At 38.9% G+C, this 27,983-nt stretch overlaps 1 protein-coding gene across 1 annotated transcript; it reads right to left on the bottom strand.

Moving 5' to 3' along the window:
• Window positions 1-143: 143 nt before the first annotated feature.
• Window positions 144-27,983, bottom strand: TES (testin LIM domain protein). Its single transcript, XM_005146067.3, has 7 exons — window positions 27,862-27,983; window positions 16,569-16,654; window positions 8,740-8,992; window positions 7,337-7,672; window positions 3,802-4,017; window positions 3,094-3,252; window positions 144-1,870 (listed from the first exon to the last, which is right to left on the bottom strand). The coding sequence occupies exons 1-7, from the start codon at window positions 27,886-27,888 to the stop codon at window positions 1,679-1,681; spliced, it is 1,269 nt and encodes a 422-aa protein (XP_005146124.1). The 5' UTR covers window positions 27,889-27,983; the 3' UTR covers window positions 144-1,678.

Here is a 27,983-nt window from a genome sequence, read left to right as displayed (position 1 = left end):
TTTCTCCCTGCCCAACTCTCCAGTCTGTCCCAGGCTTTCAGAACATGGACCTGAAGTTTAAATCTTAGTTCAGACAACATACCAAGTGTTTTATTTTTGCAGAATTCAAAGGATCACAATACACATTATACTGTGCAAATTCAAAACTTCCCATGCTATGTTAAAATATAATTGATGCCATAGTTTATGTGAACAAAAAGTAAATCCACACTAAGTTCTGAAGTCACATGTGTCAGAACAAGGCCCATTGATTTGCACCTATAAGCACATCAACAATATTACACAAGACAGTAAGCACTTGATAGTAATATATGCCTTAAGGTTTTTTTGGAAATAGTGTCAAAGCTAAAGAAGTCTGGAAGCATTTCTCCTCCTCTTTACCTCCCCTAAAGGAGATGCAACAAGGACAGAATTAGCAGACAACTCAAGTGAACATCACTAATTTTTATTTGTAAGTGTTACAATACAGCCTCCGTAAGACTTAAGAGCTGAACATAAAACTTGCATAGATTTTTTTAAATTTTCATTTTTTCCTCTTTAGGCCAAAGGCTCTCCATTCACTGTTTGGCACAAAGATAGCTGATGAGTTTCACCCTAGATCTGGAACTCTTAAGTAAAAGAAAGAAAACCACACATTTGGCTTATCTAGTAAACAAGTCTAATACACAGCTGTAATTTTTTCCACTCAATTTCTGGAAGCCTTTTGGGAAAGACTCATTTTCCTTTGGTTAAGAACTTACAGATCAAAAGCTTAAGTACGATTCTTTCGCAGAATTACATTCTTGGAAATACATACGTTATTGTGAGCTGTGTCCCTCTGATAGAAGGCACAGTTTGCAAGAACAACATTAATTAAAAAAACCAAACCAGAGGCCAGTTCTGCAAGGGTACAAGTGACACTAACTGGTGGATTTTATTGGATTTTTTCTAAATCTGGGCAAGACCTACTCTTATGTTTTCTCTCCTCCTGCCCAGTGTCTGTAAAGCGACACCAATATTTGTAAAATAAGAACTTTTCAAGGAACAGCTATAAGAGAAACATGAATCAGCAGTTTTCTGCTGGTACAGAGTTCCTCTACAAACTAGATGTGACAGTGGTTACTGTCCCTCAGAACTCATGTGTCAACAAGCAAACAATCACAGGGAACTTTTCTTTTAATCTACATTCTCCCTGCATACTTGAAATCTAGTGAGCAAAACTGTATGAGGTTGTAAAGCTGATCATTTTGTCTAAAGTGCTTGATGAAAGCAGGGAAACTATGAAAATGATAAATTAGTGAAACCAAAAGTGGAAGACTTATATTTATAATACAAAAAAAATTGGAGCATTTTCACATTTTCTTCTTCCATTAGACAAGATACAGCAAAAAGATCCTTCACAGTGAAGAGCTCCCTTAAAGTGTATATAATTCATAACATGTTTTTTTTTTCCTTACATTTCTGGGATACAAAGTCATTTGACATAAGACTCAGGAACAATATTCCGAAAAAGAAAGTATTATTATGCTGAAGAAATTAAGATTACATAGCAAGTTTTAGTCATTCAAAAAGAAAAATCTTTGGGAAAATGCTATTTAACACTTTCAATAACTTTAAATGCCCTGATACTATATATTTTACAGTAGAAATACAAGAGCCTTTGGAACACAGCAATGCGCAGTTCTGTGCATGTCTTCTCTTAAGACATCATCTTTTTCTTACATTCCACAGAGCAAAAGACCATCCCCTCCACTGGCATGAATTTCTGGCCAATTAGGCACTTGCTGCAACAGGAACACAAGAAGCATTCTTGCGTAGCATGCCAGTTGAAGTTGTTGTACGTCACACGCTGAACTTCTGGATCTATAGCATTATGACAGCCTTGGCAGATCTGTTCAGGAAAAAAAAAATACCTAAATGAAGCATACACATGCTCTTTAGAGCCCCATAAAAGCTGGAATTCTTAAGTGGTTTTGGAGAAGAGAGACAGGTGTTAAAAGAAGCCTTTGAACTAAGCTTTTTAATGTTCTTTTATTTTAAAAGCAGAGTTTCTGATCAGAATGCAGCTAAGGATACATAAAAAAGTAAAATGCACACAAGAATTTAGTTGCTTTTGGGACTAAATGTGAACAGTTATATCTTGGTTACGATTTCCCAGTGCCTAAATAATGATAAACACTTGCCATGCCAAACAGCACAGATTTCCATATATTAACCTGTATATCTGAAGCGATAACAAATCTTTCTGTGCACTGGCAGCTGTAAAGCAATGCCAAAAAAGGGTTCCTTGAAAGTCTTAGATATAATTAATTTTAAAATCTGATTGTCAAAAATTACCATTTAGATCTCAATGTTTTAAAAGAATGTTAATTTTTAAGTTAATGTTTTAAGGGAAAAAAAAAAAAGAAGCCTCTCCAAAATATAAATCCTCATACCTACCTCAGAAAATTAACTGTCAGCTAGAGGCAATATATTATCCCTCCATTAACTATATAAACAACCTAGATACGCATTATACTGAACTCCCAACTAATAGGTAATTGGTAGATATGTATGGACCATCACCTCAGAATTCTTCACATAACTAGCAATCAAGAACTGCCATCCTTAACCAAACTTCTAGCTTGACTCTGTCAATCACTCTCCTTTATAACTCAGTTCTAAGAATAAAGAAACAAAGTACCTAAGCTGTAGTTGCCGCTACAGGCTTCCAGCAGACCAGCTGAAGTTGAATCCCACTGGTCACAATGAACTACGATCGACAGAAGCTGAATGTTTAGCAGCATTACTCACCATCACTCACTTCACTCCTCCCATTACAAAATCCTGCTTCACCACTAGAGAAGTTCAAGGTACTTTCAGAACAGCCACCCCCTCACCCACCTTGACAGTGGCTTTTGTTCAAGTTTATGAATTGACAAAACACTTGTCTGCCTTTAAGGTTTTTGTTTGTTTTCTATTTCCAAAGGAGAAAACAACGATTGGCTTGAGCCTAAATTTGCATTCAATTTACATTCTTCAGATATTCCCACACTGGGGGCAAGTAAGAGCTTCAAGCTCCATAGATGTACATTTCCTTCACAGCACCAACATGTCTGTACAGATCTTACTTACTGCAGCATGGTTCTTCACATAGCAGGGCTTGCAGACTGGCTTGTCATTCACCATTACATAGATTTCCCCAGCCAAAACACAATCACAATCAAAACAACAGAAGTGTTTCAGATGCCAGTTCTGACCTTCTGCTTGAGTATATTCATTGCTGAATATTAGCTATGAGGAAGATATAAACAAGTATTAATGCATGCAACTGAATGGTATTTCTTTAATACAGCTACCCTCAGGATGTTTCATCATTTCCAGGGAACTCCTGGAAATTCCATCATCTCATATTTCAATAACAAAACCAAAAGCTTTCACTTGTTTGACAGTTTCCCAAAAGCCTACATGTCATTTACTGAGAGCCAAGAGATGCCAAAGACACAAGGCAGGCTGTTCTGTGTATGCCGCACAAGGTGTAATTTGGTAAAGTGCTCCCCCTAGTGCCCTTTATGAGGAAAAAACTGCATAACAGCACAGAATTTGCACTTACATATTACCTTCTATGCCCCTCTGGGCCACATAAAATCTGCACGAAAGCCAAAACAAACTGTGTCTTCTTGAATGCAGTGTGCCTATAACAGTTTCAGTTCCTTGCAAGTACAATCAGCTAAAACTGATAAAGGCACGTGATCTCCCTACACTGAAATATTTTACTTAGAAATCACAGTTCTCAGGGGAGCAAACTTGTGTGCTGCAACAAAGGACTAGGATATTTCCTACCTCATCACATCCAGCACAGCGGGGTTTTTCACTATCACAATAATGTCTTCCACAGTACAGATTACCATTCTTCCAGAAATAGATCATGTCTACTAGAAGTTCACTGCAGGTGCAACAGACAAAACAAGCTGGGTGCCACAATTTGTCATATCCAGCACGTTCTGCATAGACAGCTGGGTCACCTTCTTTCATGGTCAGTTTGCAGCGATAGCAGGACTGGAAAGATGTTGTTATCAAGTTAGAATTTTGAAGAGGTACATTTATAGCAGTTATATATTACCAACATGTTTAATAATTCCACCTTCCCAGACTGAAATTGATGCATTAATTTACTCCCATGATCAGGTGGTAGTGTGGCATGATGCCACATTACAGGTTTATCTAAGCAATTCAAGATGATGCTATTGACACAGCACTAGTGCTTCTCAAATGGATTACTGTAGTTCTCCAAACTCATGTTCCTGCAAGTACAGTTCAGTTCTTAAAAAAGCCCAGGCAATTAAAATTCATGTTATGTGCTATAAGCCTTACAGACTCAAGAGCAAGGAGAGAATAATAAGGAGTCTCCATCAAAGGTAAGCAACTAGATTATAACTAGAACACATGACAAGAGAACAGCTGTACTTGTAGGTTGTAAGAAGATCAAAACATAACTGCATCACTGGCAAGACAAAAGGTATTGTGAGGACTGCAACCTCATTCTATGTAAAGCTGTGTTCTAGGGATGCTAGTCACTCATGGCTGTTGTCCAGCAGTCTGGGAGTAACAATCTTGGGATGGGAACAGCAAGTAGGGAAAAGGGACTATAAAGTTTATGAACACAGCTACAGTACAAATAGTTCCAAAAAGCCCACAGTCAAATCTTCTGCCCTACTCCTGCTTATGGAGAGGGTCCCGTCATCAAATAAAAAAACACAGGTGAAAAGAGAAAATTCTTTACAGTTTCATCACCAATTTGGTACCTCCTGAATTCCAGTTGGTCTGTGGGCTAAGTTGAACGTCCTGGGAAGGTTCTCTCTATGATTCACATCAATTCAAGTCCAGCATAAACAGCTTATTTAATTGTGTACATATGTAGAAAAGAAAAAAAAACAAACCAAAACCAAAAACCACACCACAAAACCAAAAATATATAAAGGTTCTCAGCTGAAAAGGGTATTGATCAGATCCTCACACTCATTTCAGACAAGCAATTTCAAAATATACACCCAAAGACATCAAAAGGGCAGAAAGAACATCTTGGAACAAGATGAAAGGGGAACTAATGAAAGGGAAAATGAAAATATATATGTACATAAAGCTTTTTGTTTCTCTTTGTAACTTAGACCTCATACTCCACAAGGAGTCAGCTGGGAGGCTAAGTAGTTGTACAGACCCAGATGAGGGCAAGTTGATTCATTTACTTACCATTTGCAATACCCTCAACCTTGGTGGTTAAAAGGTGTATAAAGAGCTTTGTTTCTTTATAAGAAAAAACTATGCCGAATATAAATTAGTTATTCAGCTTTCAGTCATGGTGAAATAGATTTGTGTTTGTTTTACAAGCAGCAATTATTACAGGTATATTTACCTTAACAGTAGAGACCTAGTGGTTTGTGGTGGTGGAGTTTTGTGTTTGTTTTTAAAACTAGGTTTAAAAGAACAGCAATCTATTCCTATAACAAAAATTATTTTTTCAGGAGATTGTTTATCACAGTTACAGCAATACATGTTTCAGACTCAGTCTAAAAGGCAATGTACAAGAAAATCTGGAGAAAAAAGATGCAGAACTAATGGACAGAAACAAGTGTAGACAAGAATGACAATTATTCTGCAAGATATTTAAGTGCTTTTCTCCATATTGACATATTTTTGAACTGTTTTTTTTAAAAAAAGTTGTGATAAAGCTACAGCACATAGCTGTCACACTGCAGAAATCAGACAAAACACTTTGACATACCTAAATCCTGATTTTGCCCAACATAAATTCAAAGCTAACAACAGATAAACAACTCAGATATTCACTTGCACTATTAAACACTTCTAAGCCTCTAATCCATCACAGTGATGAGATATGCCTGGCCTAAAAAGTAGGACATATACTCAGGTGCTTGAGTAAGAAAAGTTTGGAAGTGATAAACAGGTGTAATGTAGAAGTGAAGCACATTTTGAAACGATTACTCAAGAGAACAGAATGCCTCCTGCTCTTGACTTGAGGTAATTCGAGACAGTTGGCCAGCAGGGTTCAGTACAAGGTATTTCTAAAGGAGGTATATGAAGAATTGCTGTGGTGAAATTAAGTGATCCAGCAAGAGAGAATGCATTAAGACAAAATGATAGCAACATAATCAAGCCAGGATAAAGTAACTATTTAGTATCTTCGAAACTCCATGACAAGGTAGCAGCAAAACCAGAGTAATTAATTTTAGAAATTAACTACTGATAACCGAATGGCACAGCATATGACTGAGGTAAATGAGCATGTTCACAGCTAAAATTTAAAAGTTAATTTTATATTCCCATATGAATTACACCAGAATACACTTTGCCACTAAAAGAAACAAAACAACCCCCACCCCAAAAAAAAACCCAATCAACCTAACCCCCAAAAACCCACTCGCCACCAGAAACGAAAGGTACCTAAAACCAGTGCTTCACACCCTCCAATAACAATGAATACCCTATTCTACAACCATGTTAAGAAGCAAATTTTTATCTGTTTAAAACTTCTTTCATCTTCTGTAAGTAACCTGGAGACAATTTTTGTGACTTATAATAGCAACATTTCTGGAAATCAAGTTATAGGAGCTTTTGCCTCTCTAAATTGAAGGTCTACCTTTACTAAACTAATATAATGTTACTTTAGTAATCCTACATCTATTTTCTATTTACAATTGGTAGCCGAGACATGCACTACAGAAGTTAGCAAGAAATGCTTTAAGGCTATAGTTTTAAAAATATCAATGAAGACTGGATAATTTTACATATCTTATTTTTTGTTTAGCTATTACAAGGCAGAAATCAGATGCCAAAAACATACATAAGAATATTAAGTAAATATGAAAAAGCAGCTAGTTGAAACAGATGTATGGCTTGACTTGTTGGACATGGAGAGGAGTTACGTTATATTACTTCTTAATTTCTTTTAAGTTTAAATGATCTGTCAAGTGGGTAATTTTGGTGCTCTTCCAAGTAAGAGGAGCTTCTAAAATTAAAATAAACTTTTCAAGAAGAGGAAAGCGTAGCAATTAGTCTGTAAGACTAAGTTTCTTGATTATTATCCTGCAAAAACCACCCTGCTATACTACATCTCCAAGCAAGCATGGTTTTGCAACGAAGATGAAAATGTCATCTAGGAAGTTATTTTCTGCAATATACTAAATACAGTCAGAGACCAGGGTTCTTTGCAGGCATTCCGGATTTCCAGTTCCATCTTTCCCTCCCCAGATTTTCAGTATTCTAACTTCACAAACAAGTTAATTGTACTTAAATGACCAGAGAAAGCACTGTGATAGTAATATACCTTCTTATTTTATCGTTCCTTTTTTATACTTACATATTGAGATGTCTTCTGATCTGGAGACTTCTCCTCCATCACTCCTACAGCAGCTGAGGTACCTCTGTCACCATTATTCAAATTGTTCTTGTCAGCAGCTCTCGTTTCCACCTCACCAGGGAGCTTGACGTCTCCTACACCAAGTGCCTCATTTTTGTATTTCTTCACAAATTGTTCCATCTGTTTAACTTCATTGGGGGAGAGCTCGTGGCATTTTGAAGGATCCTGATCGTGAGCAGGCAGCTGCTTAGCCAACTGCTTCTTCCTGTACTGTGCGCCTTCTGAGCCAGCAACAGGCTGCTTCTCCTTTGGTAGCATCTGCATATACTGTCTAGCCTGAACCAGAAGGAATTAGATATTAAGATGCCACTTCAGCTATATACCCATCCTTTTAGGCAAACATGTGACTAATCTCTACTGTTGTTAGCGACAGTCAAATTTGTCAAAAACAAGGTTCTTTCCATAAACATTAAGCTCCCGAAACACAGTAGATGGAGATAAAATACAGCAGATGCATTAACTGGCTTCTTCCCAGAATAAGACACAGGCTTTCTTTTAAGCATTTTACAACATGCAGAACGAAGTTATTATTTCTCAGAATAAATAACATTTACTTAGCACCTTGCCTCTTCGAAGCTATCTAAAGCTACTGATTATCAGGATAGCTTTAAAGCAAGTGGAGCTGAAATAGTCTGCCCAGGGCACACAGCCCATTGAAGAAATAATTTTACCTAAATAAAGAAAAAAACTCTAGTTTTAGTAAAGCAAGGATGAGACAAAATTCAATTACCACTTTGAATTTTAAAGTAACCATTGATTTAGATGAACAACGTTTGATTAATTCACTGAAAAATGATATTTTGATATGTAGGTCAGAGATAATGTAACTCAGCATGGATCACACAACACTGTAGTACAGTAAATTAGCAATCAAAGTTTGAAAAGTGAAGCAAAATCCTCAGAAGGCTATCTACCATCTCATCTATTTCAGCTGAAAACATACTGGAAGACAGTTGATCTTTTAGATGTCAGCACTGATCTTGCTCTTACCATATACAGTAAAAGCTATACGCAAGACTGAGCGTTTCCCTTAGCTTTAAACAATGACAAATTGTTGTGGGGTTAGTTTGTTGGGTGGTGTGTTCCTCCTCCTCCCTATCCCTTGTTTCTTCTTTTAAGCCTAAACTCCATGCAAATTTTTCAACTTTACTAAACCAAACAAACAAAAGCCCCAAACAAACAAGCAGATTAGAGAAATTGGGCTCTAGGGGCTTAACAGATAACACAATTTTATGTACAAGGAAGACAACTACAAAAGGCAAACTTATCCTTCCAGTAGGCTCTACTTCTTTTTATCTCACATCAACTCCTGCCTTGAATATGAAGTAGTGACCTTGACTTACAAGTGTCTGATTCTGAACAGGAGGAGCCCACTCATAAGTCACAGTATTGATGGATATGTTCTTCTTGGCTGGCACTGGGTTAGTCAGTATCATTACATTGCGTTTGTACATGGGAATGCCGTCACTCTTCAGCTTTGCAATAAGGGTTGTGTACTTTGTATCTTCAAAGAGTTTCCCCACTTTCCGATCTTCCTCATTGCTGGTGAGGACATCATGCTCTTCCTGGCCACATTTGCAGTTGCGGCATATTTTCCTGAAATTTACAGAAACAGCAACAAAGAAAGTTACAGTCTCAGCTGAAAATTACATCTGACACCAGCTGCAGGTGTAGTAACATCACTGGCAGCCCAAAGCCTTGTTGTCAATGCTTTCATTAGAGAACATGCAAGTTACTCTGCAATGTGTCAAACACATCTTCAACACATTCCTTATTTCTCCTGATCTATTATTTACAACTTTGTTCACAGGGATTGCAATCAGATATTTATCAGTCAGCTATGCTAATGCATTTTGAACATGATGCTATACCATCCCTTCAGTTATATCTCAGTACTGATCACACACGTACATGTCTGTTATCACCTGCCTACCAGATTTATTATGGTTAGTCACCCATGAGTTAACAAATGCATCAATATGACACCATCTCCCCCAGCAATCACTTATTTGGACTTTTTTTTCATATTATCTTTATATGCTCAGTTACACATACTTATTTTCTTCATATTCACTGTATGCATGATAATTGGTTACCACAGGGTTGCTATCAAGTAGAAACAAATATTTCCTAGAAAGGAAAAAAAGAAAAATGCATACAGCCATATATAGTGTAATTGCATTAGAATCTATTAAAAGTTCAGCATTTAATAATGAAGATGAAAAAAATGGAAGGTTTATCTGGAAAAAGCCTTTCAAATGGCTCTGAACCTAGTCAGAGCTCCTCTGGCACACACTGTAGAAGGAATTCTCACAGATAATATCCTTAAAAGGTAGAAGGCTTTACTTACTTAGATATAAATGGTATTCTTCATATACAACACATTTGAACTCATTTGAATAAGGGATATTAGATAGCAATTTATTACCTTAAGCATAATTAAACAATTCACATATAATAAACAGAAAGTTGGATTAGACAAGCTAGCTTACTATTTCTTAAGGGCTTCCCCAGAACTTTAGTTCAAAGCAGTCAAACACAGTACATGCAAACTAGTGAAGCTGGATATAACTGAAGGTTCTTATTATAGCCTAACAAAGCAGACCAATTTTCTGGATCTCTAGAGTTTGAAGAGGAATGAGTAATATTTTATCCCATTATTTATCCTTCACACAGGATATAACAAACCTACCTATAAAGTGCTTCTCAACCCTGCTTGCCAAAGCCCATTGAACTCTAACATTGTTCTACCTCTTGCTTTCTAAAGCCTTGAAGGCAAAACACATACCTTATCTTAAGACAACTAATGAGTACATGACAAATACAAGCTGTGACTATAGCAGGCAAATTAAGTGATGGTAAAGGAAGAACAGAGGACCTGCACATACCTGACCATGAAAGCAGTACACAGCCAGCACCAAAGATAAACTGGTATACATATGTAGTGTGTACAATGTCGGGTACTATCATTTCAGTGTGTGTGATGGATGCTGCTCTGATCATGTGATTATACAGCAACCATAAATTACAGTAACCTAAGTGATGAAGCCCACCCCAAACAAAAATAGTTAACTCTGCTATAGATACAAATGACTCTACAATAACAAACAAAATAAGAATGTTAGGCAGAACAGACTGCTTTGCAACACACAAACCTAAAGAGCTCAGTAACTGAAGCGTGGGCTGTCTGACAGCTTGCATGACTTCCAACTCATTTCCGTGACAGGAAAGACATAGAATTTCAAAGCTCATATTGGATCTTTATACCCAGTAAACACCAAGCACTCTGCAAGCTCACAGTTTACCAAAACATTCAATCATGAACTAACGTTGCCCATTAAGCCTAAACGCTGTACTATGCATCTCAAGCTATTACAACATCAAATTTTGCTAAATCTTTAACATCAGTCTAAATGAATCCTTTATATACTTAAGAGACTATTTAATACAGTAATAAATCAATTTATATTCACTCTGCTTACCTTTTAAGGTGTGCATATGATTATACCTTGTTAATAACCCTCCAGGATGTCTTCTTTGAGATTTAAAATGAGGCAACAGAAACAGACTATTTTTGCAGGTTTAGTTCATTATTATATCACAGTCATCATGCAGTTCTATGATGACTATCATGCAGCTACACGCCTCATAGTGCACATGCATTTTGAATTCTAACAGCCCATTTGAACAATAACTTACTAGATATTTTCATCATTTTTTCAGTTTAATTTTTTAGCAATAGTATAGCCTCTTGACAGGATGTAATTTAATAATACGGGTCAACAAACATTCTCAGGTAAACTGCTCAGACTCATGCAAGCAAAGTATAGTCTTGCTGTCCAGAACTGCTCTGCTTGCAAACCAGTTCTCAGTAAGAACAATTCATGTTGTTGTGGTCAAGAGCAACATGACAGTTTGTGCAGCTCTCCCCACTCTGTACAGCATCCAACTGCATCGAAGCAGCATTGACAGCCTGCTAAGACCAGATCACCCTCGACAAACTGTGCTGGAATCCTTTATGAGACTTTCACACATGATGGAAAAGCCACAAAGGCACCTTGGTTTTGCCTATGCTACATCATGAAATGGCATATCGATTTTCTACTAGTATTTTCTCAGAATGCAGAGCAGCTTTTGAGATCCCTTTTCTGTTTCCAAGTAGGAAATCACTCTGATGCACTTGCTTTTATCATCCTCAGTCTTACTGAAGGCTTAAGATTTTTCACTAATCTCAGTGTCTGTAAGAGATTTTTTTTTTTGTTGTCCAGGTTAACAGATAAACACATAGCTGCAACAGAGTGCAAGCATACAATTTGTCCTCAAGTCCTTCCTGGATTCCACTGTGAAAGCTGGCATAGAACTATTGCTATTATAATTGCATTGAAAAGAATGAGATATCACTAATCTCCCCCCACTCTAAACTTACTTAAATAAGAATTTGAGTGTGTACATTTCAGTCTGATGTTATCTCCTTGCTCTTTCAAGATTAAGTGAATGATCTCTTGCCTACACAGGCCTTGCAAGAAGCTGTTACAGGGACCATGTTACAAGATTGCAAGTGTAGTGGACCTGGCATTGGAGGCTGTGGACCATTACATCTCCAAAAGCAGGAAAAAAAAAATCCAGAAGGAATGAGCAGAAAGCTGAGTCACTACTGATGTCAGCATATCTCAGTAATAATAATCTGCTAAGATGTTGCCCTTTCCACTGCTCCCCAAGGCTCCCTTGGATCTCTGCCACATAAAGATGTCTGTACATTGCTAACAGCCAACAAATGTTTCCTGTCCTGATTTACAATCCCTTTTCCCGACTAATTTCCAACCCTAAAACATACCCATTTGACATTTAAACACACACAACTCTTCCTACATAGTACCTTTTACAATTCAGTCATACGTTCTTCCACTAAGCTTCCACATCGGAGTCCTGTTCATTAGTCATTGTCCTTTCTGCCGAAGGGATATGGCCAATTACTTCTGCTTAGAATAGATCAGCTGTCATTTCTTTGCAATACAGCTGTCTTACTGAAGTGACCCAGTCCCATTACCTCACATTTACACTTCACAAGTCTGTCTGATAACTTATGCTTGAAACACTCCACATGTGCCAGGAGCACCAGTTGCTATTACTCACACACACACATATATACACACATCTGTGTGCATATAAACACAAGTATACGTATAGACTGAACTATCTCCTTTGGCTCTATCAAGAAGACAGGCAGTGAGAACTTATTCTTCTCCCCATCTGCATTGTCAAAAAGATTTTCCCTTCACTTGAGGACATTCATCAAGACACCTACTGAAAGAGGTATTAGGGACCCTGCTTCCATGTTTAGAGCTCTCAGAACTTCAGCAGGAGAGAGGAATGTTCCCCCAGTCAAATCTCATCAATATGGCAAGCTTTTCCCATTGAAAACATGGAAGATAAGGAGGAAGCTTCAAAATTTGTGGAATTAAAAGTTGCATATCACAGAATTAGTAGACTGTACTTTGCTTCCAGGCTTTGGGTGGGTAGAAAGAGGAAGGTAAACAGGTTCTACTTTCTCTCCCAGGCCGGTGAATTCCTTTGTTTTGGACATCTACTGAAAACAGGTATCAAAGACTTCAAGCTCCTTTTCCAAAACAAAATGTCAGCTACTACATCTGCTTTTTTTACATTCTGCTCTATGAAGAGGAAAATTAATTCGGATCATGACCCTTCCTACGCTGGCTTTGCAGCGGCTCCTAGTGACAGGAGGCAGCAGCTGTAAGCACAGAGAAGCCCTCAACAAGTCGCTGGGAAGTCCTGAGGCTTGTGTCTTTCACACAGAAAGACTAACCTCTTTATATGACTCCTTCTGTTACATTTTCTTTCTATTCATACAGCTATGGTAATTGCAAATACTTTGAACTATGCCTCGGTACTTGCCTGTCAGCTGTATTATTAGAAAATACTAAAGCCAACTTCAAACTCTCCCTGCCTTCCAGGGATCGTATTTGTGCAGAGAAACCAGATGCTGATAAGTCATTCCCAAGCCCAAGATTCTCGCCTCCAGAAGCTTTTTAATCTCTTGGCACCCACATCAGAGACAATTATTGCTTTCCGGTAGATGCATGACAAAGATAAATCAGAATCTTCCCTCCTGCTTTTAGCACTTTCGACTCCTGCCCCACACTTCCCTCTAGTGGGAAACACGTATCTAAAGAACAAACATGTATTGGAGGAGCAGACTCTTACAGCCAGCCTGCCCTGCTAATTCTGTGGAGGCTATCAGGCAGCCTGAAAGGAGATAAGGCAGGTAATCACTCACTGTAGACTGCAGCTTTTGCTGTATTCATTTTGTGCTCAGCTTGCAACACTGCAGCTTTCAGAGCTTTAAAACTTAGGAATAAATTTTACTAAGGGCCTTGTTTACCACCATTTCTATAGTAGCCTAAATTAACAGTTGTGCACCTATATAACCATCCCACATACTGTGCCAAGAATTATAGCATGAAGTGCTTAAAGCATACTTGTTGGCTCAGAAGAGGTATTTTACAAACACCCAGTATAAAGAATATAGTGCAGCAACTCCGTGTAAAACCCTGCTACTAGATAGGTATAATTGATTTTCTTTCCCTGCATGCATTTTCCAGTCTGACTCTCCAAAGGCAGAACTGAAGCTTCTTCCTACAGAAATAAATAAATAACATCTTAGCTCTTTGAGGTACAGTAGAGTTATGTATCAAACCAAGAATTATGTGACCTGCTGAAGCTCCTTGGCTCTCGCCAGGAGAGGGCAGTGTCACTCTCAAGACCACAGCCTGCAAACACAACTGCTGCTTCACTGGATCCAGTTTACAAGAAGGTGACTTTCTTCACACTGCCTGTATGGTGCTGTGCTCTGACTTTGTGGCTAAAACTGCATTGATGGCACTTGCTATTACTGAGGACTTCTGACACAATGTCAAGGCTGACTCTTTTTTGATGCTGGCACTGCTTCAGCAGGTAAACTGGGGGTGGTCAAGAAGCTGGGACAGGGCACAGCTGGTTCAACTTGGCCAGAGTGATACTCCACACTATTTAATGTCATGCTCTAGCAATAATACAGGGGTAGAGGATGAAGGGTAGGGTTTCTGATTTCCAGATTAGCCAGTGCGTGAAAACTGGCCAGCCATCAGTCTGCTGGTGGGAGGTTGTGAATGACTGCCTTTGCATCACTTGCTCCCTATCCTTCCTTCATCTATTGAACTGACTACATTTTGATCCTGGAGTTTTCTCATTTTTGTTCTTCCTTTTCTCTCCTCCACCATGCTTTGAGGGGACAGGGAACAAACAGCTCTGTGGGTGCTTGGCTGCCTGCTGGGGTCAACCCATCAGTTATCTTCCCCATAATGTGCGACATTTTAACTACAATCCTTATTTCAACACTTATCTTTCACAGATGAGTAATAGTGAAATTGATGATTAAACTTTAACTGATTTTGATAATTCATGGTATAAAGACAATACCCTGCCCACTTGTACTATAGTTTGCTTCTAACTAAAATAGAGTTTCAGATTTAAGCCTAATATGACTAAGTAAACAGATGGGATACACCCCTTCCTCTTCAAGTTGTAGATTCTCAGAAATCTCTCTATCATGCAAAGCACATTAATACATATTTGCCTTTAAAATAGTTTATACAAAACAGATTTCAGGCTTCAGATTCATACCCTTCCTGTCCCCAGAAGCAGCACTGCTAGAGAAGCAGGTGTTTTCTAACTCATTCTTGAACTGCCTCAATGGCTAACTTCTCAACTCTTTCTGAGGTACATGCCACATTTGCTATTACAAACACTATTTACTCCTGTGATCCTTTAATTCTGTTTTACTGAAATACCTACATGCATTAACTGTTGGGTTTTTTTACTAGTACCTCTACATGAGTCCCCTCAGTGACTGAATGCATACTGAAAAATAACCTTTCCATAAATTAATGAGTCCTTTTATCTTTCGATGATCATGTTTATGAAGTGTATTAGCACTGCTTGCCTCATGCTGTTATTTGTAAGCTGTTTCTATACCTGCGTATTACAGATACATAACCAAGAAGCTATACCCTTATCAACTTAAAGCGAGATTTTGCTGTGGACTGTTTGCCTGCTTATTTTCTAAGCTGAGTCACAGATGCAGTCAAATACTCAGGCAAAGATGCAGAATCTCCCAGGTATTTCCTGCACCTGTTGCCAGTACAATGTGAAGACTACCATAAAAGAAAACAAAAACACAAAAACCCCATAAATAAAACCCTACCACTGATACAGTTATGACTGTACCTAAATAGCACTGGTGAAATGGAATCAATAATTTTCACTGCTAGCACTTGCTAGTGTATTAACACTTATTTATTTTTATGTCCTTTTCCAGGTTGTTCCTGTGAGAGGAATTCTTTTTTTTTAAGAAAAGAATGAGAAACACTAAGCTACACCTTTACTATACATCCTACAGTATACATCTTATACATCTTAAAGTATAACCAGTGAACAGGGCTAGCTAGCTATATATATACTATATAGCATATATACATCTTGTTTTACTAAAACAAGAAAGGTCTTAATTGAATACAAAGTTTCTGCAGAAGTAATGACATAGAACAAACACAGCAGAGTATTTAGTCTTACTGTTACCAACTGGTGTTGGGTTTAGGAACAGTGCATCGTCCAAGGGCGAGTACTATCCAACTTATTTGAATTATGACACCTCTTCGCCCTGTCTCCCCAAGTCATTTGCAGAGGTATACACAGTTTCAACACAGATAAGAGTTTTGCCAAAAATCTCAGATCAAAGCTTACTTATTTCATCAGGAGCTAAGAAAGCATTTTATTACTGAAATAAAGCACACTTCTTCCCTGTCATCTCTCTTACTGTAAGGAGAGAAATGTTTTTACAATCCTACTTCAACTGTTTATTAAGCTAAAATAAATGCTTCAGCAGAAGTACTACCATTAATTTCAGCGCAGATGAAACATATGCTCCTAAGAGATTACATACTTAAACATTCTTATAACGCTGCTGAGAAGCCCTGGCCCTAAATCTAGACACAGCTTTAAAGTATCTGAACAGATTAATTGAGAGAGAACAAGAGCAGTTACTTACACATTTGCATAGATGCGCCAAGATCTGTGGTGCTGAGTCAAAGCTTAGGAGACATCTGGTATCACTTACCTCCAGAAATGAAGCTCGAATCCTTCACACTTATCCTTGCATTTTAAGCAGGGGGCACCAAATCCTTGCTCATGGCCCAAGCCCATCTGTATACAGAGCAAGATGACTACAGTCAGCTTTAAAAAATATGGTGCATGAATGATCTTACTGCTGTTTTCATAATCTACAGCCCACAAGTAAGTAAAAGATTAAGCACTTGGATATCATGGTAGAACGATATTTTGGGGTCCACTCACCTTTCTGTTGTACCTGCATAAGTGACAGTGTTTGCACAAGCCTGTTGATAGGGTTGAACTAGCAAGCAGAAAGTTAGTGCTAGCCAAAACCAAGTACTCTTTCAGTGATTTGTCTCCCCAGCCTGGCTTGATCTGCAAGCTTCACACAAGGGAAGCAGCAGATTCTTTGCAGTCCTTCTTTAGGTCTGTGGCTGTGAAAACACAGCAAGCCAGGCCATAAGACCTCAAGTCAAAGGACATATAATCCAGCTGTCAGGACAAAGTGATTTGTAGTATATGACTTGGCAGAACACAGGAGATCCAGAGGTAAACAGATCCCACATTTATATGCACTAACCTGGTCATCTGATAGGAATAAAGAAAACATCTAAGTGATTAGTCTAATATTCCTGGGTATATTTGAGACTACTTTGATAGTGATTGAGAGTGGAACATACCCTTTACAACTATGTTTCAGCTGGACTAATACCAGCATACTTTCTAAGGAGAAAGAGAAAAGCACAGTTAGCAAAAGCAATGACCATAAAGGATATTCAAAGGGTTTCACTGTGAAAAGATTAAAAGGACAGATGACAAATTCATAATGCAGAGGAAATATAATATAAAAATCAGCACAGAGTACAGGCCAGGTATCCACACAATGTATCAACACATCAGCAAATTTAACTAATACCCACTGGAAGTTGAAGGTGAAAAACAGACCCCAAACACCGTAACTTCTGCACTAAATTTACTGTTATATGAACATGCTCCTTAAACCTTTGGGGAATATTGCTCTTAAATCAGATGGATAAATAACTGTGGAACTGTGGCCATGGTTGGATATGCAGGCACATCTAACACGCCGAGGGGAACCCGCACCCAATGCTGCAGAAGTGTGAGGAGCACACCCAGTTAGCTGTGGGTAGGCACAGTGGGAGAGGGGTGGTCATCGCAAAGGAGAGAGCTCACCTGCAGTTTAGTTTTTACCATGAATGGAAAGTGAACTAGAACTGACTAATCTTAGTTCTGGCAACAATAATACAATGCCAGGGTTAAGCAGATTTGGTGAGACTTTTATTATTAAGAACTTTGCAATTTACTCTGAGAAGCCATACTACTACTGTTGTAAGTACAAGGCTACAAACAGCTCAGCCTTCACCATGTTTTTGTCCAAATTGAAGGAAAAGATTATTCACAAGCCACTTGCTCAACACAGAAGACACAAGATGCAGAGAAGACTACGCTTACAGGTATTCTACAATTTGAATGATCATTGCCTCCACAGTCATTAGACATCCCCAAGGAAATTACAAACAATTTCCTTCAGATTATGGTCAATTCAGGGAGAAGTGGTATTTTGGCAGTTATTAAGATTCTGCTTGCAACTGCAGGGATGGACAGAGGGACATTAAATTATTTCTTCCCTTATCTGGAAGAAATACAATCCTGCTGTGATCGTGGCCATACTTTTGTGAGCCTAAGGGCTTAAAAGAAGTTCACATGCTATAGGTGCTAACCTGAAGCCAAACCAGTAGGCATCTAAAATAAATGTAACTTCAAAGAATCACTTCTCTTTCATAAATTACATTTTTGCCTATGTTGGATACATAAAGCTAGTGGGTTAATAGATATTCATCTCCATTGAAGACAGGTCTTCTCATCAAGAGCCTCACCATACACTGTACATCAGAAAACCACAGAGCACTCTTGGAGAAGAAAAAGCATTGGCCAGGATGTTCTCTAAAGAGAAAAAGGAAGCTAAACCAAACCAAACAAAACAATCACCTCTTTTTGTCTGGCTGGTTTTTAAGTTCATCCTTGCTAAAAAGCTCTTAAACTAAACGTGTTTGCACTGCCATAGAAAAAACCAAACTAACCAACCTGCTGTTAAGCAGAAATGGGATGACCTTTCCATATGCAAGGTCTGGTTACCTTATGGAAAAAGTTCAGCTCAAAACTAAAGGGCACATTGAGAAACAAATGAGATGTAATTCCAGATGGATGCACAGCCCCTGCCTTTGTTCTGACAGAAAAACTATATGGTTGTTTCCCAAAAACACAGTAACAACAGCACACTCTGCACTTCTGAGTTTTACTCTATCTGAAAGTCAGTGCACATCAAATATTCCAACATGATCCTGTAATGGCACCTCCTTCAGTGACAAGGAAAGATCAGCCTCAGAAGCTACTATTTATTCTTCTTCAGCAGCCAATCCTGCTGTAATCAGGGAAATTCAGAATGCCTAAAACTGCAACATGCTTCATTACTGCTGCTTACATCAATTCCCCACTCCTTCTGAAGGATATGGCCAACTCCATGCTGGAGCAGCATCCAGAGATACAGAGCAGGCTGAGTATGCAGCTGAGAAGGATTGCATCCCTTAGGACAGGAGGAAATTCAACTTTCCCCATAAATGGGATTATGGGAGAAATGGCACAGATAGGTCAACTGAAATACTGCCAGAAGAAGGTCCCTGCCTGCCTACTGCCATTAATTTTCATTTTACAGCAAAAGCTTTCCAAAGCCATGTGATATTACTAACATAACCAATACAGATCTAAATAGTTTGAGTGCAGAAGATGATATAAATATGACTAAAATCATCCACTGCATGCTGCTTTCAAGGTTAAATAGTCCTCAAGGGCAAAGTATTTCAAATTGTTACAGCTAAGTGAGAATTAGTGAAAGGCTGACCTGTTTCAGTTCAGACTGGAATCCAATGTCAATAGTTGAATGTCTTTGCATTACGGAACCATGTGCAGAGGCTTACTGTCACCTTAAAAACCCAAATGGTCCTATGCAAGTTTCTATTGGCTTATTTAGGAGAGGCACAGCAGTTGCTATGAAATTGTTTAAACTGGTTTATTATAAAGGCTTATTTTTCAGTTTATTGAACTGACAATGAAAGTCCAACAATCACATCAACTTAAACCCGCAGCTGAAGTCCTACTTCATTGCAATTTTGAATACAAATACTGAAATGAGTATTGTCTATAAATACAGCAGACTTCAGAGACTATCATACAACAAAACATCTCCCCACATGGGATGCTATGGAAAAGGAAAATAAAAAAAATATCATGGATGCCAGTTTAGTCTGCAGGCTGATACAAATGCAACCATATTTTGTCAGCTAGTTTCTCTTACATGGTAAAACATGAGAAAACAGATAAATTTCTCCCTGTGTGGAACAAACTGCCACAGTTCACAGTGCTGGTAGGAAAAAAAACTAATGTGATGAACAGAGGAATAGTTCTTTTAATAGTTAAGAAAATGTAATGGTACAGAAGTCAAGATTGGTGTTGACAGTTATAAGAAAAACAAAGATAAGCCCTAAGATATCTTGGATGAATTAAAGCATAAGACAGAGCAGCAGTTTTTAAAGCTTGTCTGTACTTGCCTTTAAAGTATAGATTATTTTAAGTTGAAAGAGGGCTCTGGAGGTCATTCAATTGCCCACAAAGAGCAAGTGCAATGAAATCTTACCTATCCAGGGCCTTGTCTAGATGCAGGTAAAACAGCCTGTTACAATGCTGCCAAGAAAATATGTATGTTTAAGCAGAATTTCCTCACATGGCAACTTCTGTCCATTGTCTCTTGGTATTATCACTGTGCAGTGACTGAAGACCAGTTCTGTCTTTGCCATTCCCTCATGCTAAGCAGCTGGGCACTAACAATACAAAGAATATCCTGACAGAGTTCCACTGGAAGTCTTAATAGTTACCATTTAAAAGTCAGCAGGCCAAGCACAAATACAGCCCCGAAATAAAGCTAGCTGCCCTGACCTTCCTGCCCCCTTGCAAAGGAGCTCCTGAGGTGCAGCAGTAAGAAGGTAAGAGGACCCTGTTCGAAAATGCAGAAGCTCCATTTGGCATTTCCAGGTCTGCCTCCCACCAGATTTCTTTTGCCTCCTCAGTCCCACCAACTGGGGGGACTAACTCAGGTCTTGGATGCCTTTTCTTCCTGCCCATGGTGGGAATCTTGTAGCACTGCACAGGCAAGCTGTATTAATCTTTCATGATGCCACAGACAGCAAGACACAATACCATTACCTAGCCTCGGCAGAAGATCAGAAGCTTTTCCACTGTTTGAGACCCCTCCAGAATTTGAAAAGTTGTGGCTGTATAGTAAGAAAGCTGTCATTAGTGGACTGTGATAATTAACAGTGTGCCCCAGAACAGACTTAAATCCTCTTCGCAGTCCTTCTTTGTAGATCTTTCTCTCCTGTGCCCTTGAGTGCAGATTTGAAGAGACTAAAGCTATTCTTGGATTTAACAAAATCCCAGGGACTTCCTGGTTTCAGAATTACCTAATTATTGATCTGTCAATGTTGGAAGAGTCTCAGCAAGTGACATTTTTTCCTCATTCCCAATGTAAACTTGAGAAAAGCACCTACACATCACAACAGATTTCTAGCATATCCTAATGTACTTCAGGAACTTCAAAGAAGTGAATGTAATGCCAATTATGGAAAAAATATGAAAGAGACACATTAGAACAAGACATATTAGAAATCTCATGTGTTACACATGCTTTATTACCAAGACCTGATCTTGTATCACTATGTTCTGTGCCAGAAGTCATCTCTAGAAGAGAAAAACAACCTGAAAATTAAAATAGGTTACAGCACTTAAACTTTAAGGGCAGAAGAACTATGTTCTTCCTTATAATCCCAGAATTAAAAAAAAAAAAAACCACCAAACCAACAACAAATAAAATAAAACTAAAAAAAACCCCAACCTACAAAACCCAAGAATATCCCCCCACACTACTCTCCCCTCCTCTCCCTCCCCGTCAAAAAAGAAAACTCAACCAAAACACACACAAAGGAAAGACACGTTTATATCTGGACAATGGTACCCTACTTCTATAGACACTTTATGAGAAGACAGAAAAAGTTTAATCTGTAGTGAAGATCAATATCCCACAAACCACTATGTTTTTGTTTAGCATGTATATTAAAATTGATTGCAAGTCTGTCCTAGCTTTTTTAAAAATACATATTTTAATTTAGGGAAAAAGTTGACTGGGATTACGATGTAGAAGTTTGGATAAGGAAGAAAAGGATGCCAAAAAGGAGTTGCATCCAAGAAAAATATTTGAAAGGTGATCCAGGCAGGATAGCCAGAAGAATAAAACAAGGAGCTGCAGCAGTGTATGATAGCACACAAGTACTTAGAATTTATTTTATTGCGATGTCTTAAACTAAATATCAAACAACTCAGAATATAAATATTTAAGACACTGCTACACAGTCCACTGTCAAAACACCAACAGCTATTAAAGATATATCAGCTGGATAGAAAACAAGTGGTGTTTATTCACAAAGTTCAGTCTTGCACTAGCTAAGTTTGAATGCAGCTGACACCCACTATAAAACTGTCTATAAAACTAAGACAGCACTACCCATCACCCCCAATGCTGCAGAGGCATTTTTATGATACTTGCCATATTTTGTTTTGACATCTGTGCTCTTGCCCAGTTGCATCTTTCAATATGTTTTCAGAAGCAGACCTGAATATCTACACGCTCACTTATTAGTACCTTAAGACATGCATGAAAGTGTATGGGTCTTCTTAGCCAGTTCTTTCAGAAGCCACAGTTAAACAACCTCAGATTGAAAACAAGGCACAATGGAAGGGTTAGGCAGACTTGAAAAACAAACAAATCAACAACAGACCACAAACACACCGAATTATCTGATGTAATCTGGAACTGTCATGACAGAAGTCTCCTTGCTTCCTTGACCTGTTCACTTGACCAAGTCTAAAACTAGACAAGAGGTGTGACAAGCTTTCATCTTTACAGCCTTACTCTTCTTACAGGCCTCAGCAACTCTACACTTTAGCAGAACGTATATATGGGGTGAGGCTTGTTTGGTTTGTTTTTTTGGTTTTACATACACACCCTTCATAAAGCATATATATACACACACATCCTATACACATGTTATAGATTTGTGTAAACCAAACATGCATACCTAACTAGATTGTAAAATAAAATATATACGGTACTGTATTTAAAAATTGTACCATCTACCCCATTATACCTGTAAACTTGCTAGGAATAAGCCTTTAATTTGCAGGACAGGCATATACTTTCATGAAGTAAAAAAAAAAAAACAATGTGTTTTGAAGCAACTTTCAGCAATAAAATTTCACTCACAATTGATGCTCAATATTATTATTACTTAGAGGAAAGGGAAAACATTCCTTTTTTTCCCAAGAACACTTGCAGAATAAAATCTTTGTGGCTTTAGTGACAGAATACTCTAAATTAAGCTAAGTTAATTTTTCAGCTCATTGTTTAATACTTGGCTTATAATTACACCATATCAAAGAAGGTTTCACCTGAACTTAGAAGTTATTCAAAGAGTTTCCTGGCCTGCTATTCAGGCTTTCCATGATATTTTATGGTCAAACACCTGGGGAGTACTTTTTCCACAGTAAAAAAGCCCACACCACAAAAGAAAAAAAAACCCAAAAAAAAACCCCACACAACCGAAAAATCCCAACCCCCCCCCAAATTAAAATTAATGTAGCTTTGCTGTCTTTGCCAAGCTGTTATCCAGGCATGTAAGCAGGGGTGCACATTCAGCTGGGTGCTCCAGAAAGTATCTATTTTTTTTAAAGAGCTTTTAAGAGGAAAAAACAAAAAAAAAAAAAAATCCCACCACAACATATGCAGGAAGCAATTACTCAATTTCCTTGTTAACAAAACTGAAGTAGCTTCTCTTATCACCACACTTGTCTTTATTCTTCTCTGTGCAAGCAAAGCTCACCTATGAATAAAACTGTATTTCTTTGATCTTACTATACATTGGGAAGGAAAAGAAAGCTCTACTATTGTGTGTTTCCATAGCAGCAACACCAAAACAAACAGTGACCTCAACAGGAAGCACAGGCCAGCAGATAGTAAAAATCGTGGTTTGCAACATATGAAAAGTTGACTTTGCACCTATATGTACTATATTCATTATTTATTTATCAGAGAGCATTACAGTTGTTGACTTAGCCATGTCTAGAGCATTGGTGTTTGGTTGCCACCCTAACAGATCAAACAAAGTCTCACATCATAGGAAAAGAACCATGCAGACATGCCACATTGGAAAAGTTGCACCTCTTCTCTCCCAGATCCTCTGCCCAACTCCACTGCAATCAAAATTGCTTTTATAAAGCAAGTATTGTACTGTGAAAGCTTATATATAACGCACTCACTGCCAGATTCTTTTATTCCCTCTAGTGAACCATGAGACCATGCTGCCAGCAGGACTGTGGAGCAGGACTGTGACCTACTGATTCATTTCACCAAGTTCACAGAGGTGACAGACAGGGCAGGAATCCAGACTAGCAGGACTTTGTTCTAACAAAGTCTTCAACAAAAAGCATTAAATCTTCATTTTCCCTATACCCTCAAAGCAAGGTTTGAGAACACAGTGTATATTGTATTTGGGAGAAATAGTGGTCTGTTTGTTGCACAAGTACTTTTCAAGCTGGAGCTGCTGTTTTCAGGCTTCAGCTCTTTCATGCAACTTCTTTTTACATACAAAGATATCTTCATGATACTCAAATGCAAATCCAATTCCTCTTGAAAAAAAAAAAAAGGAGAAAACTGTATGGTCTTAAAATAAACTCCACATCCCCTTTAAAGTGAAATTTTAACAGACATTCAAGTACGAGACTTAGTATTCACATAGCAGCTAAAAAGACTGCCTTGCAACTATGTTTTCCTACACTATTCACTGGCTAGATGTTTGCCCCTCCTTTTATATCTCTAAGAAGGATGGTAACCTGAGCACAAAAAAGTTACATATTATACTGCATACATGCGTATGCTCTGCATATATTCTCACTGCTGAAAACTCATTCCAAAGTTCATGCTGCAGACTATGGCTGTCCAGAACCCAGGGGGCAGACCAAAAGGCATCTGGCTATACAGCAGACCTGCTTCTTCCAACCACTTCTGAAGACAGCAGGATGAGTTTCATGACTGTCCTGGGTTCAGCAGCAGCAGTAATTTTTCTCCCACTTAGTAGCTGTTGCAGTGCTGTGTTTTTTACTTTAGCCTGAGAGAAATGCTGATAACCACAATGCTGTCATGGGCTTAAACCATGACAATGACACAAAAGAAACCAAACAGAAGTTATGTCAAAAGTGTGAGCTGAATTAACTGCATCTCCACTTAAAGGGTATGTTGCATAGGACTGCTACTTTTCTCTCACAAGACAGAAAATAGACAAGCTGTTCAGTGCTGAAAGGATGGGCTAGAAACTCTGACAGGTGGGGCAGTAGTTCTTCCGGCAGAAGGACAAGTAGGTTGTTTGAGTCCTAGTAGACTTGTACTGGAGGGGAAGTAATCCCCGCCTGATGTACTGTGCGAAAATTGTTAAATTTGGAAGAAAAACTCCAAACCTGAGCCATTTCAGAAGTGCATTTTCTCTTCACAGAAACACAGACACATAGATATAAATGTACAATTCATATACACATGCATGTTTTTTTTGCCAACACAGTACCAGCTCCTTGAAAGCCAACTGCAGTTTTCCAAAGAGACAATGCAGAAGCTCATGATTGAAGAATGGACTCATGGGCTACTGACAACTGGAGAAATCTTAGAAATACCACACAGGAAACTTTATCCCTTAAGTTTCCTAGAATCAGAAAATAACCCATTATATTACCCTGCACAGTCACACATTAGCAGTTCTGGGCAGGGGAAAAAAATTCCTACAGTATTAGCTGAGCATATAACCCTCCATTCCACACATTGCCCCACTGGACATTCATTTACTGCTGCTCTGCTGAGCACCAGGGTTACTAACTTCTAAACTCAGACTCTGAGTTCACTAGAGCATAGTAAATGCAACATATCTGGGGACTGTGGCAATTCCCTCTTCCTCCTGCCCAGTATTCCTAGGACTACCCACCCAAAAGGCAGGTTAGCCACTCACTAGTCACTAACATTTACCAGGCAGTAAATAGGTGCAAATTACTACAAAATAAAAACCTAACATAAAGGTAACAAACAGATTTTGTAAAAGGACTTAAGTTATCTCAGCCCAGCTGCAAAACAAAGACAATGGTGAGAACCACAGCATGTTAAGTAACTCATTACTGCTGATGGACTAAAAAGTCTGACATGGACATCTCCGCCTGAAGACAAGTTTCTCTTAAAGGCCAAGTAGATTACCAGTTTTGATGAACTCACTGGAAACTTCTCAGAATGTTCTTCCACCCTTTAAGAAAGAGGGAGTTGGCAAAAAAAAAAGAGAGAGAAATAAAAGATATGGAAACAAGCTGGTTAAGAACAGAAATTGAAAGACAGAAACAGAAGACATGCAGCTATTGCAGATTTGTAGAATCACAGAATAGTTACGATTGGAAAGGACCTTAAGATCATCTAGTTCCAACCCCCCTGCCATGGGCAGGGACACATCACACTAAACCATGTCACCCAAGGCTCTGTCCAACCTGCCCTTGAGCACCATTAAGGATGGAGCATTCACAACTTCCCTGGACAACCCATTCCAGTGCCTCCAGTACCCATTCCATTTCAAACCCTTCCAGTAAAGAATTTCTTCATTCATTCCAGGGTACAAAATTTGAAGAAGTTTTGATGAAGTAAATATCAGGAGTCAAAAAATGAGAGGATTTAATACTAAACGCACTCTCTCCTTCTGGAGTTTAACAAACTTTCCGTGAACAAGCTCCATGACACCATAAAATTTAAGTTCCAAATTGTGCTTAGAAGATACAAACAAATAATTGAAAAGCTTGTTTTCATTACATGCAACCAGTCATGCAAGGGAAACAACCCTGTGCACACAACCACCTTCTAAAAACAGTGATAGTACTTAGCTACAGCCATCTCTACACTGATGGCCTAATGTTGACTGGGGAATGAGGCAGCTTCTCCAAATCAGGACCCAATCTTATGTGGTGACATCACTCAGGGAAAGTTACAACTCAAAGCTATCCTGCTTCACTAGGATTCAAGCCTGACTTAACAGGTAGCCTTCCACACTTTACAAATGAGTCACTTCCCATGTATGAATTGGTTTCTAGCATGCAAGTTAGAAGAGCATACAGGTATAGAGGAGCACAAACACATACTTTAAAACAACTTAATACCCTTAAATATAACAATTCAGGAATACAAACCATGCATGTCCATACATTATGTATTTCAAATTACTAATTTCTATACATCAGTAAGGGTTATGTACACATTTAACCCATGTTCACATACAAAACTCCTTCTGCCTTTATCAAACAGTGCCAAAACAGATACAATGAAGAGGCTCTTGCTAAAAAAAGTCATCACTCAAGTGCTGCATTTAATTTGCAAAAGAACCAGAAGATTTAGAGATGTTCCTGCTTGAAGTCAGTTTCATATATGAAATTTTAAGTGATGAATTTCAGAAGGAGAGCTAATACAGTTAGATTACCTAGAACTTTCTATTACTTACCCTTCACTTCTTGCCAGTTTGATTCCAAACTAGTCAATATGAACATGAAAAAGGAAAACGAGCACTAAATTTCAGTCTCAGGAGAGTAATCCCCACAAATGCTGACAACACGTTTGTAATGAGCTAATCACATCAAAGGTCAGAGATTAACCTTGCACATATCCACAAACATTTTGGCAGCAGGCAATTCTGGTTTCACGCACGCCTAAATACACAGAGCATATACCTGAACACAACTATTAGACCTCAGGGGGGCTGAGGGAGGAATTCGTGCTTTTACTTGCATGACAAGGCAGGGGTAGGCACCCGCTTGGCTACCTGCGGAACAACGGCGGCGCCTCAATTAACGCCAGGAGCGGGGAGACGCCTTTTGTTCCGCTTGAGCGCAAGGCACCGGAGATCGCTTCGGTCGTGGCTCCCCAGCCCCGCACCGACCCCCTACCCTAGAGATGGGACAACGGAGCAGCAGAGAGCGGGGAAGGTCGCACCGCTCCGCGCTAGGGTGGTGTGAGGAGGACACAGACATGAGCCAGCGGAGCGCCACTCCCCGGTGAGGCAGTGGCGGCCGGCGCGGCAGGTAACTCGGCGAGCAGCCCCCATCCTTACCTTCTTCACCTTGCTCTCCAGGTCCATGCTGCCGCCGGGCGGTGCGGCCGTGGGGCGGCGCTGGGCTGGACAGGCACTGGAGCGGCACCACCGCACCCGCCGCTGCTCTCAAACTTCCGCTG

This window comes from Melopsittacus undulatus, chromosome 5 (genome assembly GCF_012275295.1).
Source record: "Melopsittacus undulatus isolate bMelUnd1 chromosome 5, bMelUnd1.mat.Z, whole genome shotgun sequence".
NCBI classification, from domain to species: Eukaryota; Metazoa; Chordata; class Aves; order Psittaciformes; family Psittaculidae; genus Melopsittacus; species Melopsittacus undulatus.
Note: the sequence above shows the minus strand (reverse complement) of the source record. Positions and strands in the feature narration are given on the sequence as shown.